At 44.2% G+C, this 14,892-nt stretch overlaps 1 protein-coding gene across 8 annotated transcripts in view; it reads left to right on the forward strand.

The window, feature by feature from the left end:
• The window catches only part of PKP4 (plakophilin 4), a 72,011-nt gene that overhangs the window by 31,577 nt on the left and 25,542 nt on the right, over window positions 1-14,892 (forward strand). For 6 of the 8 annotated variants that reach the window (XM_017823782.1, XM_017823784.1, XM_017823790.1 and 3 more), the window contains exons 3-4: window positions 4,921-5,033; window positions 13,804-13,838. In XM_017823782.1, coding sequence (XP_017679271.1) covers window positions 4,921-5,033; window positions 13,804-13,838 — 148 coding nt within the window. The remainder of the gene's footprint in view (window positions 1-4,920; window positions 5,034-13,803; window positions 13,839-14,892) is intronic. The other 2 variants (XM_017823788.1, XM_017823789.1) reach the window with 1 other exon arrangement.

The raw sequence follows: 14,892 nt of genomic DNA on the forward strand, positions 1-14,892 counted from the left end.
GTCTCCCTCAGCTATCCCAGCTGCCCAGTCTGGGTCTGACTAGCCAGGCATGAACCACCAAAAAGAATCTGTGACATCACTGCTTGTGCCATTGCTGCTGATTCTTGCAGACCTGTCACCACAAAATCTTCCATTAGCCACCTGGACCACCCTTTGTTCAAAGTTTCAAGTTATTGGTGTTTTGCCAGGGGTATTCACAACAGGGCAGGAGGAAAGTAATTTTTGATTTTTCAGCATTGTAATCTGGATTCCTCATTCTCATCCATGTTACTGCAGGATGAAAGTTCCTCATTAACAGAAATTAAAAGGGTGAGTCTGCAACATGGTATCATGATGGGATGCAGATAGAAGGCACAGAATTGCCTCTAAACCTTCTTTTATTTATTATCCAAAGCATGCAACAGGAGAACAACAGTCTTCATGGTCAGTCATGCAAACTGCATTCCCATTACTTACCCATTGTCAAATATTTGCTGGCAATAGCCCAGCCCAGCGTGTTGGTGGTTGTTGTCCCTTGCCAGGGAGCCACCAGCCTGTCAGAGGCACTCAGCTTTCACATGGCAAAAGGATTCAGTTGTCAGGGTTGGTATAACTGGTCTGGTCTGTACCTTGCGGCAGGGATGTGTCATCTCGAGTCAGATCTCGGCATCGCTGCCAAGGAATTACCAGGGCACGTGGAGCTCGCCAGGGAAGAGCTCGTGGTCACCTGGGGTGAACACCACAACGTCAACACCCCATGCAGGCTTTGTCCCTCCTCTGAAAGCTTGAGCCTCCAAAAGGAAATGACACAGCTCTAAAATGTGCTGGGCTCTGGTTCTCACTCCTGGCAGCCTGTGTGCCTGCAGCCGGTACCGCTGCCTCCCAGAGCAAGCTGCTGTGTGCTTCCTGCTCTGAACCTGCAACTGTGGTTAAAGCTGTCATTTTCTCTAGTTTTGTTTTAAGAATTATGGTCTGTGGTTTTGCAGTGGAATTTAGGTTCTGAGCACAAAACCTGTGTTTTGATAAGATAATTAAGTAGTTACTGCTAAAGGGGTGAATAAAATTACAGGTTAGTTTTTTTTCCCTTGGTGTATATTGGATAGTCTTGGAAAAAAGTGGTTCTGGCCAAGCCAGTGTAGTGTGTCTGTGTGAGGAGATTTGGTTGCTCCTTGGAATGCAGTATGACAGCGTGTTCTGTGACCTGCACCTGTAATTTCAGTATGTGCTTGCCTCATGGATATTCTGCTGCAAATGCTAATAAGCTTATTAAGAGTTGTCTTTGAGTCCTATGATGCCATTTTGTCATCAGGCAGTGCTGTAGTAGGCAGTGGGTTGTGATTTGTGCCCAGGGCAGCAGCTTCTCTGTGCTGGGAGCTCCCTGTTTGAGGAGCATGCTCTCCCACTGCTCCCAGAGAGCTGACCAGGGAGACAAATTCCAGGAGATTCCTGCCAGAACCGGTGTGCTGTCTGATAGATACACACCGTGGGGTGTAGGTCCATTCAGAGTGGTATAAAATGTCTTTATAAGGAAGCATAAACTAGGAAGGTGATCGATTTCTAATTGATTAGGACTTAGTTTTCTATAGTAATACTATGATTTAAGGCAAAAGAAAAAAGGCTTAAAGCATTGAGGTATTCCAGCTGTAAACAAGATGGGACCTCTAAAACTATCCCTCTTGTCTGTTTATGCAGGTGCTTAATACCTATCACCTCCAGCTGCACATACCAAATTTAAGAAGACACACACAAAAGTCAGCACTTGTTTCAAAAAGTCTGTAAACTGCTGCTTTCCTGGGCTCCCAGGCTGCCCATGCCAGAACGTACTCACACTACAAAATAGAGATGGGTTGGTTTTTTCTGCTGTGCTTGCACTTACAAAAGCACTTTAGATCTCCCTGAGCGTCAGAGTGATTTCAAACTGGCAGATGAGTTGCAGGCCTCTTACCCCTCTGCTGCTCAGGGCACTGTGGGGCTTGTGGGCTTTCTGGTCAACATCAAAATAGAGGGATGAAGAACAGTGTAGGCAGCTGATGCTGTTGGTCCAAACTCAGCAGTGCAAGTGCTTCACAAGTGGCCAAGCAGGACTTGGTGTTTTTTTCTCTTATTTCTCCTTAGCACAGGTTTTGTGATAGAATTGAGTGAGTTTTGCTTTTTGAACATAGTATAAATAAATGAAGTAAAATATATTGCTCTGTTACCCATTTATTCCATTCACCACTCCCACTCTCAAGAAAAGTTGAATTACAGTTCTTTTGTTTTAACTGGCTTGGAAGTTTTGCAGTGTGGGGCAAAAAATAGGGATTTTTACTTAAATAGGCAATTTGTTACTTTGGATGCAACAAGGGGTCTTCTAGAATAATATGTTCACTAATGCTTCTGTATGTAATGAAAAGGCAGATTAATAGAGATTGCTGGAATGGAAGCAGGTAATGGCTAGCATATGTTTTACTTTATTCATCTAATTAAAAGATTGGTAAATAACAATAGGTTCACATTCAGAGTTTGCATCTGTGACATTGCTATTTGAATATTGGTTTGAGAGTAAGGAACAGGAAACAGCTTTAAACATAGGCTAGATGTTTTCTGTTATTTCTGCAAGCAAGCAGCACAGTACTGTGTATTTTGAAGGTTTGTGTTTGTTACGTGCTGTACAGTACACCCATCGTTTACTCTGGAAGAAGCTTGTCTTGCTGACATTTGCTCCAAAACTTGCAGAGCTTCAGCATCTGAATGGATGTTTTTGGAAATCACGGCATTCTCTGCTAGCATGTGAATGACATTGTGGAGAATCAGCTTTTAGATGGATGTATCATCTATATTCTGACTTAGAATTGGAAAATAAATTATCATTTATGAATTTCTTTGACTTTTTTTGCTTAAGACAAACTGTCTGAATGAGCTGACTGGAGCCTGTGGACCCTCGTGGTGTAACATGAAGCTCTATCAAGCCAAGCACTGGTGTCAGACTGTGACAACGGGGTCTCTGTGTCATACAAACCTTTGGATATTCTCCATGCTTTCTGTTCCAGTCACAGGCCCATGAGGTTTGTGGTGGTCTGTGGGTTACCATATTTGTGAAGCTCTTCATCTCAGGTCTTGGAATTAAAATGATTTAGCTGTAGAATTCTGTTTAAAAGCAGCTTTAAATAAAATTCGAATTTAGAACATATGTCTGAAATGCTCTTTCAAATCTGAGCATCCACTGTGCCAAGCTTTTCCAATACTAGGGCTTGCCAGCAATGCCAGCCTCTTGGCAGGGTGGCCAGGAGGAGGCTGAGGGCCCCGGTTCCCCCCATAACTCCAGTGTATCCTCTGCTCCCCGAGTGGGGCAGCAGTAGAAAAGCACAGTCTGCTCTGTGGGTGCTCCTGTGCAGGGGCAGTGCTGGGAGAGCTCCGTGTCCTGAGTGCCAAACCTGGGATTGTGGCCAACATTCGGGATGTGGGGGTGTGGTTATTTGGTTTGGTTAGGGAGCTCTCGAAGTGTTTGGAAGTGTCCACAGGCCCTCGTATCCTGTGGGAGGGGCAGGAGGCTCTGTGTGGGACAGCCCGTGTGGGGAGCGGGGCTCAGACTGTCCGGAGCAGCCTTTTTGGTTCTGCCATCTCATCTGGTCGTTCCAGCAGGAGGGCACCTGCTGTTTGCCCTGCCCCTGAGCTGCCTTCCTGAGGAGATAGGTGCCAATTAGTCTTCTTTTGCGTGGCTCTTGGAGGGGATCTCCTTGTGTTGTCAGTACTACTTCTGCAAGGTAAATCTTGGGTTAGAGTACCTGTTCCCTTCTGTTACTCTGAGTCTCCTGTGGAAGTCCTCAAGGCAGGACCTGGGAGCAGAGGTCCCTGCAGAGTGCTGGGAGCCGTGGAGCACTGCTGAACCACCCTTCATCTTGCTGAAAAGGGAGTGGAAGGAGAGCCATTCATGAGAGGGGGGTGGTTCAGCCCTGTTCTGTGTGATGTGAGGTGTGAGGGAACAGTTGTCATGAGCTGTGATCCCTGGCACTGTGCGAGGGGGAGAGCTCATGTGCAGTACCATTACATGAGTTACACACAGGGAAAAACCTGGTCAGTAATCTGAGCTGTCAAGTCAGAGGAGTGCTCTGTGCTGTACTTCACCTGTATGTAAGACTTGCTTCATCAGATCATTAAATATTTGTGTTCATCTATTTTTATATAGTGTTGAACAGTTTACCTAAACTTCAGAGGGTTTACAATATCAGTTTGAAAAACAATGTGATTGCTCAATAGAAGCCTTTTCTGTGGTTCATAAACACTAACTGTGGATGAGAACACCCCCAATATCCCTTGATGTGGCACAGTCTCATTTCAGAGCGCTGTAGGAAATGGTTCCAGGTTTCAGTAACACCCACCCTGTGCAGCACTGGTATCCCGTGTCACCCTCACAAGGTTACATTCCACAAGCCCGTTGCAAAGGCTCAGGTTTGGTACCTTTGACCAAGAAATGTGACAAAAGCTGAACTCAGGTGAAATAGCTCATCTGTACCCTCAGCCAGTTTGAAATGATAAATGTTAAGGTTTCCAAGTACAGAAGTCAGAATGTGGAATAGTTTAGGATTTGAAGGTTTGTGATTGTAAAGGTTAGGATGTGGTATTTTCCAGTTTCCTTGTTTATAGATGCAATTGAAGACTGACTTTACAGGCACTGATTTTGTTAGATTGTGGGAACATAAGGAGACACAAAAATTTTAATTGCAGGAGGAATAAAATCCAAAAATGCTTAAACATGTTTTTCTTTTTGTAACAGGTGATAAATCAATATTTGCATGAATCACTGATTTAAGGAACCATTAAATTTCCACTTTATAGTTTATTCCCCTAAGGAAGAGTCAAAACAAAAAAACATGATTGTGATGAATCAGTGATTGTTTCAGAGTTAATCTACACCCATTTTTTAACATCAAGAATGCTTTTCTTTTTATTTTGAAATTTTAGGAGCTCCAATTTCAAAGACTTACCAGAGAACTGGAAGTGGAAAGGCAAATTGTGGCTAATCAGCTAGAGAGATGTAGGCTTGGAGCAGAGTCACCAAGTGTCGCCAGCACAAGGTACAGGTCCTGATGACTTTACTTTCATTTGTCCCATAAGTTAAAGGCTTTTTAGTGGTGCTTATGTCCTCTTCATATATTTTCTTTGGTAGCTATTCACCTCCATTAACGTCCAAAGTATTAAAAAAATGTGGATTTGTTGTGAAGAGTTACGGGACAGTTTCAAGAGGTCTTCTAATAATTGATTACATTTTCAATAGAATGTATGGTGTAAAGCTTTAATTTCTCTCTAAATATGTTAAATTTTACTTTTTAGATTCAGCCCAGGAGAAATAGAGTAGACTTACACATATTTGTGTCAAAGTAATGATGCTAGTTAAATGCAGTAATCCAATTATTTATTTTTTGTCCTAAATTAACTATCCAGTTTCATTCAGCTTTTTTGAAACTGTCAGTCATTACATGTGTTTTCAGGGAACATCTTGCTATAAGTGTGTTTCTGGCATATGTAAATAGCGTGAAACATTCCTGATGTATTTTCTGTGCAATGACCATAGCTATGGCAAAGCTTTTGTTAGTGTTTCAGCTGTAACGAGTATTCTGATTATTTATTTATTTTAATTCCTCAGCAGTCTTTGTAAGTCTAAATGTGTTTGAGGACTCACTGATCTTAAGCATGTCAGATGAATCAGAAAGCCTCGATAACGTGTCCTTGTGAACCATTTGTACCTGCAGTTTGGGTTCCAGCAGAACTCCTGCTGGCATGGATTTAGAGTGTGCTCTGAACATTAGTGTTTCTTGCCTTAAGTACTGTTTGTTTCTGGATTCCTTCAGCAGTAAACCTGGGTATCATTCTGAAATGTTTCCCTCTGTGGTCATAATAAATATTTCTGCAAATTAAATGGAAAATTGTTCCTACAAAAACTTAAGAAACAGGAGGCAATTATTTAAAAATAGATTTTAAAAATCCAATGTACCAGCTAACAGAGGTGTTTTTATACATCAAACTACTTGAGGTGTGAATGTGATGCTACATTACTTTTGTGCTGAGGGACATGGGCTTAAAGCTTGGTCTGGGCAACATGTCCTGGCACGTGTGTGGTGTTGGTTAATGTTTTGACTTACTCTGTAAGGGGGATATCCCTTTTAAGAGATGTGTGAGAAGCTGGGGAAAACCAGTTAATCTGTACTTGAACAGCTTTCATTTCTTCACAGACAGTTGCTTCCAGTGTAGTTAGAAGAATTGTTGAAAGATTTAAGGGAAAACAATCTCTTAGAACAGTTTCACAGCAAACACAAGTACAACAGCAAAATTTAGAGCCATGAGAAGATACCTGCATTTCCCCAAAGAGGGTGATGTAAATGTTTTGCTAAGGCTGACAAGAAATTAAATAAACATGAAGAGGGCATGGAGAAAACTCTTGGAAATGGAATGCTGTGTTGAGAGATGAGTCATGGGCAGCTCACAGCCTGCTCCCAGAAACAGGGACAACTTGGTTTGGGAACAAGGTGATGTTTCTCCTGACCAGATGAAAGAGTTGCCTGGCAGAGTCTTATATTAAAAACCAAAAACCAAACAACTGCCCCTCCCCATGAAACAATTACAAACCCTAAAAAAGCCAGCAGAACTAAAACATAAGAGTCATACAACTTTTTATTTTTATCCTTTGTTCAAGTTTTCTGTCCCTGAGGAAATCAACAGTGCTTTGTTTCAAAGCCAGTGCTTTAATCTCCTTTATTGTGGTTAAAATGTTTGGGAGCATTCCGTGTCAGAGTCCAGCTGAAGGGTTTGCTGACCTCAGTGGCCAGAGCAGTTCTCTGATTTACCCACTGCTGTCCTGGCCCTGGTGTGGCTCTGCTGCCAATGATGGGACTGTCACCTCCCAGGGGGCACCTGAGTGACTCCCAACTCACTGCAAGGTTCCTTCTGGTGCTTCTGGTTGTGAGAAATGAGTGTTGCTTTGTACACGTGGACAAAGCAAAGCAAACACAGGTCCCTGTAGGTCAGGCTTGTTGCTCTGTTCCCACCTGTTACAAGTGCACAGTAACTGCAGGCAGGGCAGAGGAGCAGCTGATTTGCTGTCCCGAGGGGGCTGTGAAGGATGGGAAGGAGACCTGGTCTGTGGATCCTCAGCAGTTGTAGTGTGATGGGTGGAGTAGGAGGCACTCAATCAGCTGCAACCCTGGAGTCCAATACAGTTTATTCTTGTGTACCTGTAAGTTACTTGCATGTTAAAATTATTTCTTCTCATAATTAATTTTTATAACTGGGTACTGTGCTCAGTACTCTTAAGATATTTCATGGCATCCCATACATTTCAAACTTCTTAAGAACTTGAAATTACCTGGTTAATGTCACATGTGAGTATTAAAGAGCTTTACCAGTGCTGTGCATGACAAGACTGGAGATAACAGAGTGGGGAGTCAGTGTGAGGTTTCAGTTGCCTCCTCTCGCTTTTGTTTTGTGCTGTACCACGCACAGGTTTCTGTCAGAAGCTGCTGGGCTGTTCAGCCTCCCCTACAGAGGCACTCTTGCAGCTGCCATTCCCTCTGTGCTGTGGCTGCTCTGCTGGGTTCAGTTCTGGCTGCCAGCTGTGTGGGAGCACACCGTGATGCAGGGGGACAGCCGTGGGGCTCAGGCAGATGTGTGGCACAGGCTCTGGGGCCGGGGGACAGCCGTGGTACCAGGGCTCAGCCCGCAGTGCTGAACACACTGGCCTGACTCTCACGGCTGGCTGGTTCCTTTCCTCGGGAAGGCTGAGTGGTGTGGGGAACCAAAAGGCTCTTGCTTATCAGTGGGACAGTCCTGCACTGATAACAGCAGCTTGTCACACACACTTCAATGCAAGTGTGTAACTGGCACACCTGACTCTTTGGAATGCAGCCCCTTGGGCAGCACCGGAACTGATAAAGGAAATTTTAGCGCTTCTGACAGTCACTTTGATTAATGATGTGCCTGCCTGAGGTCCTCTGGGTTTTGAAAGATCAAATCTATTTTGTAGCCACAAGGGTGGTTTATTTTCTCTGCGTTTCCCACTGGACTAGAATGTGCAGTTTCTGTAGTAGCAGGCAATATTGCAGAGCAGTTCAGCACAGTGCTGTGCTCTGTGATGGACACTCAAACTGCCAGTGAGGTGCACATGTGCTGCATTTCATGGGCACATGTTTTTCTCACCCAAGCTGTGCCTTCTGTCCCACCTGAGGGGCAGTGCCATGTGGGACACCCCAAGCTGTGCCCACCTCCTGCCAGGGCATTTCACAGCAGGCAGGGGCACATTTGTCCTGACCTGACCACTCTCAGTGAGCTCATCTGGGGTAATTCTTACAGAAACTGGTTTCAGTTTGCTCCAATGATGTGTCAAATGCTTCAGCATTTTTAAGGGTATATTTGAAATTGTTTGCATTATATTCATGTTACCAAACTTTCATGGCAAATTATAAACTCAAAAAAAACTACCTTTAGAATCAGAGTTGGAGTGCTTTTGGGGCATACTATCTTTTATCTTGTTCCACAGGAAGTTAAAAGTGCTGTCTTTATTTATGTCTGCATCAAAAATGAGTGAACCTTGTGAAGTATTTTGTCATAGTTCCCAAATCCATGTTTTTGTTTCATTTACTCAGGCTGTAAGCCTTTCTGAAATTCCACCAAAGCTTTTGAATGCCAAAAGACTTGAGGAATTTGAAGGTTTTAATGCAATTTGCTGATGATCAAATATGAAAAAAAATTGTAGCTTACAGATTAGTTGCTCTGGTACTAAGTTGAAAAGTGATGGTTTAACACTGCGTATGTCAATACTTATTGCCTCACCCAGGAGTAGCCTGGGCCACAGAACAGGGCTGTTGTTTTTCCTGTGAATGTCCACCTCCCACTGAGCAGGGCCGGAGAGGCAGAGTGACTGTGTTGGCTGAGTTGTGGCTCTCCCGAGGCTGGAGCCGAGCGAGCCGTGGGCTGCAGCAGGTGGATGTGCCGGATCGGGGGCACACGTTACCTGTCCTCCTCAGGAGGGGCAGTGACCCCCGGGCACCCACAGCCCTGCACACAGCAGGGGCTCCAGTGCAGAGCCCTGGCACGGCTGAGTGCCGGTCCCTCAGGCCTTCCCTTGACTGCCAGTCCCTCAGGCCTTCCCTTAGCTAAGGGAGGCACCAGTCCCTGCCGTGGGAAGTGACATCCGTCAGGATGAGCGACCACGTCCGGGTGTAGTATCCCAGACTTCAGTATTGCAGAACTGAGCTTTCTGATTTCAGCCCCAGAGCACAGTGCTTGCCAGGGGCAGCCAGCAAGCCCCAGGCCCGCCTGCTCCTGGTGGCAGCACTGGTTAATTTGTGTGGGGAGCACGGCATGGCTGTGGTACCTGGTACAGGGGCTGGCAGAATGGGTAGAGGAATGAGGTGTATTGGTGAAATCAAGAGGATAACTATTAGGAAAGCTGAAGACTGAAAATTGCCTCATTTAGTTCAAATATTTGTGAAAATGTCTGCTCACTGCTATCAATAAGAAAAGCAAAAATATGAAATCTCATTGCACTGATTCTCCTGGTTGCACATTGCTTGTAATGTGTATTACAAGTTTATAGAGTTGAGTAAATGGCATTTGATTTGAGACATGCCCCTATACCAAGAATTCAGTTACACAAAGCTTTGAGCCTTCGTACTGCATATAGTTGTAAATGTGTAGTTGATGTAGATATTGAAAATGGAAGATAAAGGACAAGTAAGACAATACATTCAGCCTGAACGGGCACTTGGGCACTGGCTGGCAGCTCTGGGGGAGCAGCGAGCCCGGATCCCTGGGAACAGCCCATTCCTGCCGGTGCCTCACAGCACAGATGTATTCCAACGATGGAAGCATAGCCAAGCAGTGAGCTGAAATGCTACAGAAATGTGTGAAGTACATACATTTTAAACAGAATTATATTTTTAGCTTTTTACAGCTTTTCACCATTTTATAAATATTTAATAAATAATACTAAATTTTTTTCAGCTGTTGCCTTTTTTTGATGACAACAGCAGTATAGCCAACCAGTGAAGGTAGGCAGTGGAAATCACTGCTTTTCTCTCAAGTGGTGCTGTTTAAAAAGAATTACTGTTCACCTGATGGAGTACTTGCAAATATAATAGGCTTAAACTGTTTCATGTTATGTAATACCTGTGAAAGATGCACTGGGAATTGAACTGTCCAGGCTAGGAACTGGGGAATCATAGTTGTGTTTACATAATTTTTGAAAAATAGCACAGTGCTTAATAAAATCAGCAATCTGAAATCAGAATTTCCCTAGATGTCAGTTCCTGAAGCCTTCCTGTCCTGTGCACAGGTGCTGGCCCGGTCCTGGCCGTGACCTCCACCAGCCACTTCTGCCTTTGCAGGGTGGCACAGCCATGCCAGTGAGAGGGATGGAGGCCCCTGCTCCAACCTGGAAATCCAGAGCTGGAAAGAGTTTGTTTGAGAGCTGCCATGTGAAAATGTAAAATAGTGCTGGAGATCTTTAGTGGGTTTTGTCTATAAATGACTTCCTACAAAACCCTTTCCGTTTATCAGATTATTATCTGTTCCACCTTGGTAGCTGGTTCAATTCTGTGTCTAAAACAGCTTTGTACTAAACCTGCGATATGGCAAAGAAAAGGTGTGAAATTAAGAATGGGACAAAACCACAAAAAACCAACCAAAAGCACAACTGAAACAAAAGCACAACTGAAACAAAACCTCAAAACAAGCAAGCAGAAAACAATCCAGACACTTAGGAAATATGAATGAGGAAAAAAATTTAAGGGGTCAAAAAAAAAAGACATAGATTGATTTCAGCAGAGTTTATATGCATGCTCCATCTCCAGTTACCAAATATTCATGTTTCTGTCATAATATTTATCTCTGTCTTCTCTAACTGAAAACTGTATATCACACCAAACTGTTCTGAAAAGAAAATATAATTTCTGCACGTCTACTCTACTAACCTAATTCTTTTTCAAGGATAATAGTGGACTCAAATTAAGCATTTTCCGAAGTGCAGTCCCCCACACATGTGGCCTCTCTGTGGATATCTCACATGTTATTGTCAGGAAGGGAAGGCACAGCAGCTCAGCATGGGGAGTGCAGTGTGTGACCACGCTGGCTTTTAGTGGAATGAAGTGCACTGGACTTACTGCTCAAAGCTGGAGGACTTGGTAACTTCCAAACATTTCACCTGCAAGGTGACAAAAGCAGGTGATGATGTCAGTAGGTGATGTATGGTGGACTTGTTCCAGAATCCTTTAATAAGAGCCAAGTTAAATGTTTGACTAATTGAAGTGTTGATGAAGCAGCTTTCTGCGTGTGACCTGTGGTCAGAGCAGCCTTTATCATTCCTGCCTCCTGTACCTGTGAAGGAAGTGCCAGTAGCCAGGTGTGCTGGGCAGGGCTGAGCTCAGGGGTTACGGTCCTGTGTGTGACAGTGAAGTAGTTGGGTGTGCTCAGCCAGTGTTCCCTTCACAGCACCACGGAGCCATGTGGGCTCAGGGCAAGGAACTGAGTTTCCAGAAAGCCTGAGGAACAGAGCAAGGGTGAAAGAGTGTAAAACTCTGTGTTCAGGTAGCATGAAAATTCTAGGGCCAGGGGTCACAGACTGTCAAATGGGCTTTGTGTTTCTTCGATCCAGAGTATCAATGAGTAAGACAACAGTAATTGATTAATGACCAGTTGTATGCAAGTCTGCTCAGTGAGGAGTAAGGAATATACTGTAATGTAATGAATTTGTGTAGATTAACTGACATTCAGAACTCAGCTTTCAATAACAAAAATTAATTTCATTTTATACAAATTCTTTTTAATCTAATACCAGTTTGGGTACAAATTTCCTTATGATTTTGCAACAGTAGAAATATTTTTAAAGATTTCATTAAAACAGTCACAAAGTTCAGTTTGCAAGCAAAAAAGCCAGCAAAGTTGCACAGAATTTCCATTAGTGTGTAGCTACAGTCCCCAAATTACACTAGAGAAGTATTCTCGAGTTACTGCACTGGTTAGATTCAATAACAGTGTACTAGAAATGAGAAGTAGTTTTAGCTTTTTATTTAAACTGGATGAACTTTAGGCCAAGGCTGTGCAGAAATTGAGGTTTGGTGGCCTTGGAACCGGTGGAGCAGCCAGGTGATGGTAGCACAGCTCCTCTGCTGCAGAGTTCAGGTGTCCGTGGGTGCTCCTGCCTTTCTCAGAGCCATCTGCCTTGTGTGCCACGGTCACTCGGCCTGATCTCCTGCAGGGACAGTTGTAATAGCTTCAGAAAGCTCCATGTGCTCCGTTTATTCCCTCCTGTTAACTGGAGGCTGTGACCTTCTTCCTGAAACGCCTTAGCAGGCTTGGTCATGCAAAATCTGGGCTTGTTTAAATCCCAATTTAAACTGTACCACTAAAGGTAGTTTAAACTAATCCACCTGCCTGCGCTCTCGAGTGGAGTGGCAGAGCTCCCTTGGGCACAGCAGGTGAGTTTGGGGGAAGGTAGCTGCTGGTGGTGAGGGTGAGCTGGTCAATCCCCCAGGATGACGTGCAGTTGCACTTTTTGCTCCCCCCGATCCGGGACGTAGCTGGGTCCATGTTCCAACTTGGTGCTCTGGCATCAGGGTGTGTCCCAGCACCACAGAGGGATCACATCAGGGACTAAGGCTCCTAAATGATTGGTTTCATTTTAGAGAATAAGGATGAACAGCTGTTCGTGCTGCTGTGCTGAAGTTTTTTGTAATTGATGGCTGTGGTAGAAAGAAGTGAAATAAAAATCATTTAGAAAGATATAGTCTTACGCAAAATTGCAGTCTCATGCTGATATTTAGACATAATATAATCTGATGGACTTGCCTGTTTTTCCTTTAAATAGCTTTACTTTGGAAAATAGCAACTTAAAATCATTGCAAAAATGATGTAATAGTCAAAGTTTGGTAGTTTATATTAGAGTGAGGAAATACATTTTCCCATAAAAATATGTAGAGTATCTAATGCCAATAACACATGGATGAATTCTACATTTGTCTGCAAAGGTGGTTATGCAGCAGTACTACTGTGGGCACAGGAAAGCACATGGCTGGGTGGAAGGACAAAATGGGGAAGATAGTTTGATATAAAACATTACTGGAAAAATGCAGGAGAAGTTGAGGTTTATGCTGATATCAAACTTGCTTGGTCTGTGCAATAGTTGTTTGTGAAGGTGTCTCGTTAACCTGGACAGTGTGAGGTCTGTCACCTCCTCACTCTCAGAGGTGTAGCTGTGACTCAGGTGCTTTGCCTTGTCCCATACAAAGGATCAGAAATCTCTGGAAAATTGGAAACTGAAATAACAGTGAAAATAATGAACAGGAACAGACCCCCAATTCTTAAGCTGCTTTCCATGTAGCAGCCAAATGCTGTGGAGTGGTGGTTCCCAAAGCTCCTTGGCTGGCCCTGCCCTGGGCAGGGAGTGCTCCTGTCCGAGGCTGTGCTCGGTGCTGGCAGCACACCCTGGCTGTGCCCGGGGCTGGGGGTGATGGCACACGCTGGCTGGGCTGTGTTCTGATGGAACCTGGGACAGAACTGAGTGTCATAAATCATACTCTCACCTGTCCTGGGGCACACAGGTCATGCTGCTTGGTGCTGCGATATCCAGTAAGTTACGGTGAATAACTCCCACTGCCTAACACAAAATTAAATGCAATAACCAGTGCTTCAGTTGTCAGGTGTAAAGCACTGCAGAATGTTATTTACCTGGGCTATTGAAACTTTATCTGCTGGGGTTCTTTGTGCAGTTTCCTGTGCTTTGGTTAAAAACAAAATAAAATGAAATCCAAACTAGCCACATGGTTCATTTTTGTAATATTTTTTTTCTTTCTGCAGCTCTACTGAGAAGTCATTTCCTTGGAGATCCTCAGGTATTATCTTTATGTGTACAATTTGCTTTAAGCCTTAAGCCCAAAAAGCTTTATTTTCTTGGCATTCATTGCTTGGCATTCATTTTGACATGAACGGAATGTTTAGCCACAGTGCTACATGTCTTTTCCAAGTATCTTTTCTAAAGTGTGACATTAACATATTCTTTGTCACACGTGAGACACTTGTGTGTTCCTCTGTTACCTAAAAGGTGCTTGAGCTCAGAGATAGTTGCAGGTACTTTTATTGCAGCTTTTTGTGCCCTTATGTTTCTGTGTGAGCTCTGCCTGTAACACAAGGTTTGTCATGTACTGGGTCTCCTTTGCAATGAACTAAAAATTACTTGTGAGTCTTCTCCCTCCAGGTAAGGATCGTGAAAAATACTACATGTTTTAAGCTTGAAAACAGATGTTTTTACTTAACTGAGAAAGTGTCTAATAAGTGAAGGTTTTTCTGCGAGTGCTTTTTCTATTTTTGTATCTCAGGATAGCATGAACTTTCTTTCCAAAAGAAGCACTTTTCTTGTGGTACTGCTACGTCTGCTCCTGAGTATATTGGGGGAGTGGGTAGGACTATATCTTCAGAATGCCATTCTCGTGTCTGTTGGAGTAATCCCTGCTGCCCCTGGCAGATCAGAGCATGGTGCTGGTCAGGCTGTGTGCCACAGCGATGACATGGGACCTTGCAGAGTCACTCTGGGAGCACAGTGGGCTCTGCAGTGACGGGGGCACGTGCAGGAGCCCTGCGGGACACACTCGGATGGTGTCCCTCCAACTGGACCATGTCCTCTTGTCAGGCTTCCCCAGTGGCCCCATGCAATCCAGCTGCAGCTGGCACTGCAGGGAGCCTGCTGAGAGCTGCACCAACCCTGCCAACCCCTGCAGAGCGTTTGTCCCTCTGCACAGGGTGCTGTCCGTGCTCACAGCTGCTGCACGGGGCCACTGCCTGCCAGTGCTTGTTCAGCCTAGCACGTTCATAATCACCATCATTGGGGTAATTTAGGTAAATATCCCCTTCCTGGGTTTGGTTTTATTTAGAGACTAAGCTCTTAAACTT

The sequence above is a fragment of the Lepidothrix coronata genome, unplaced genomic scaffold (assembly GCF_001604755.1).
Source record: "Lepidothrix coronata isolate B3197 unplaced genomic scaffold, Lepidothrix_coronata-1.0 Scaffold105, whole genome shotgun sequence".
NCBI lineage: Eukaryota > Metazoa > Chordata > Aves > Passeriformes > Pipridae > Lepidothrix > Lepidothrix coronata.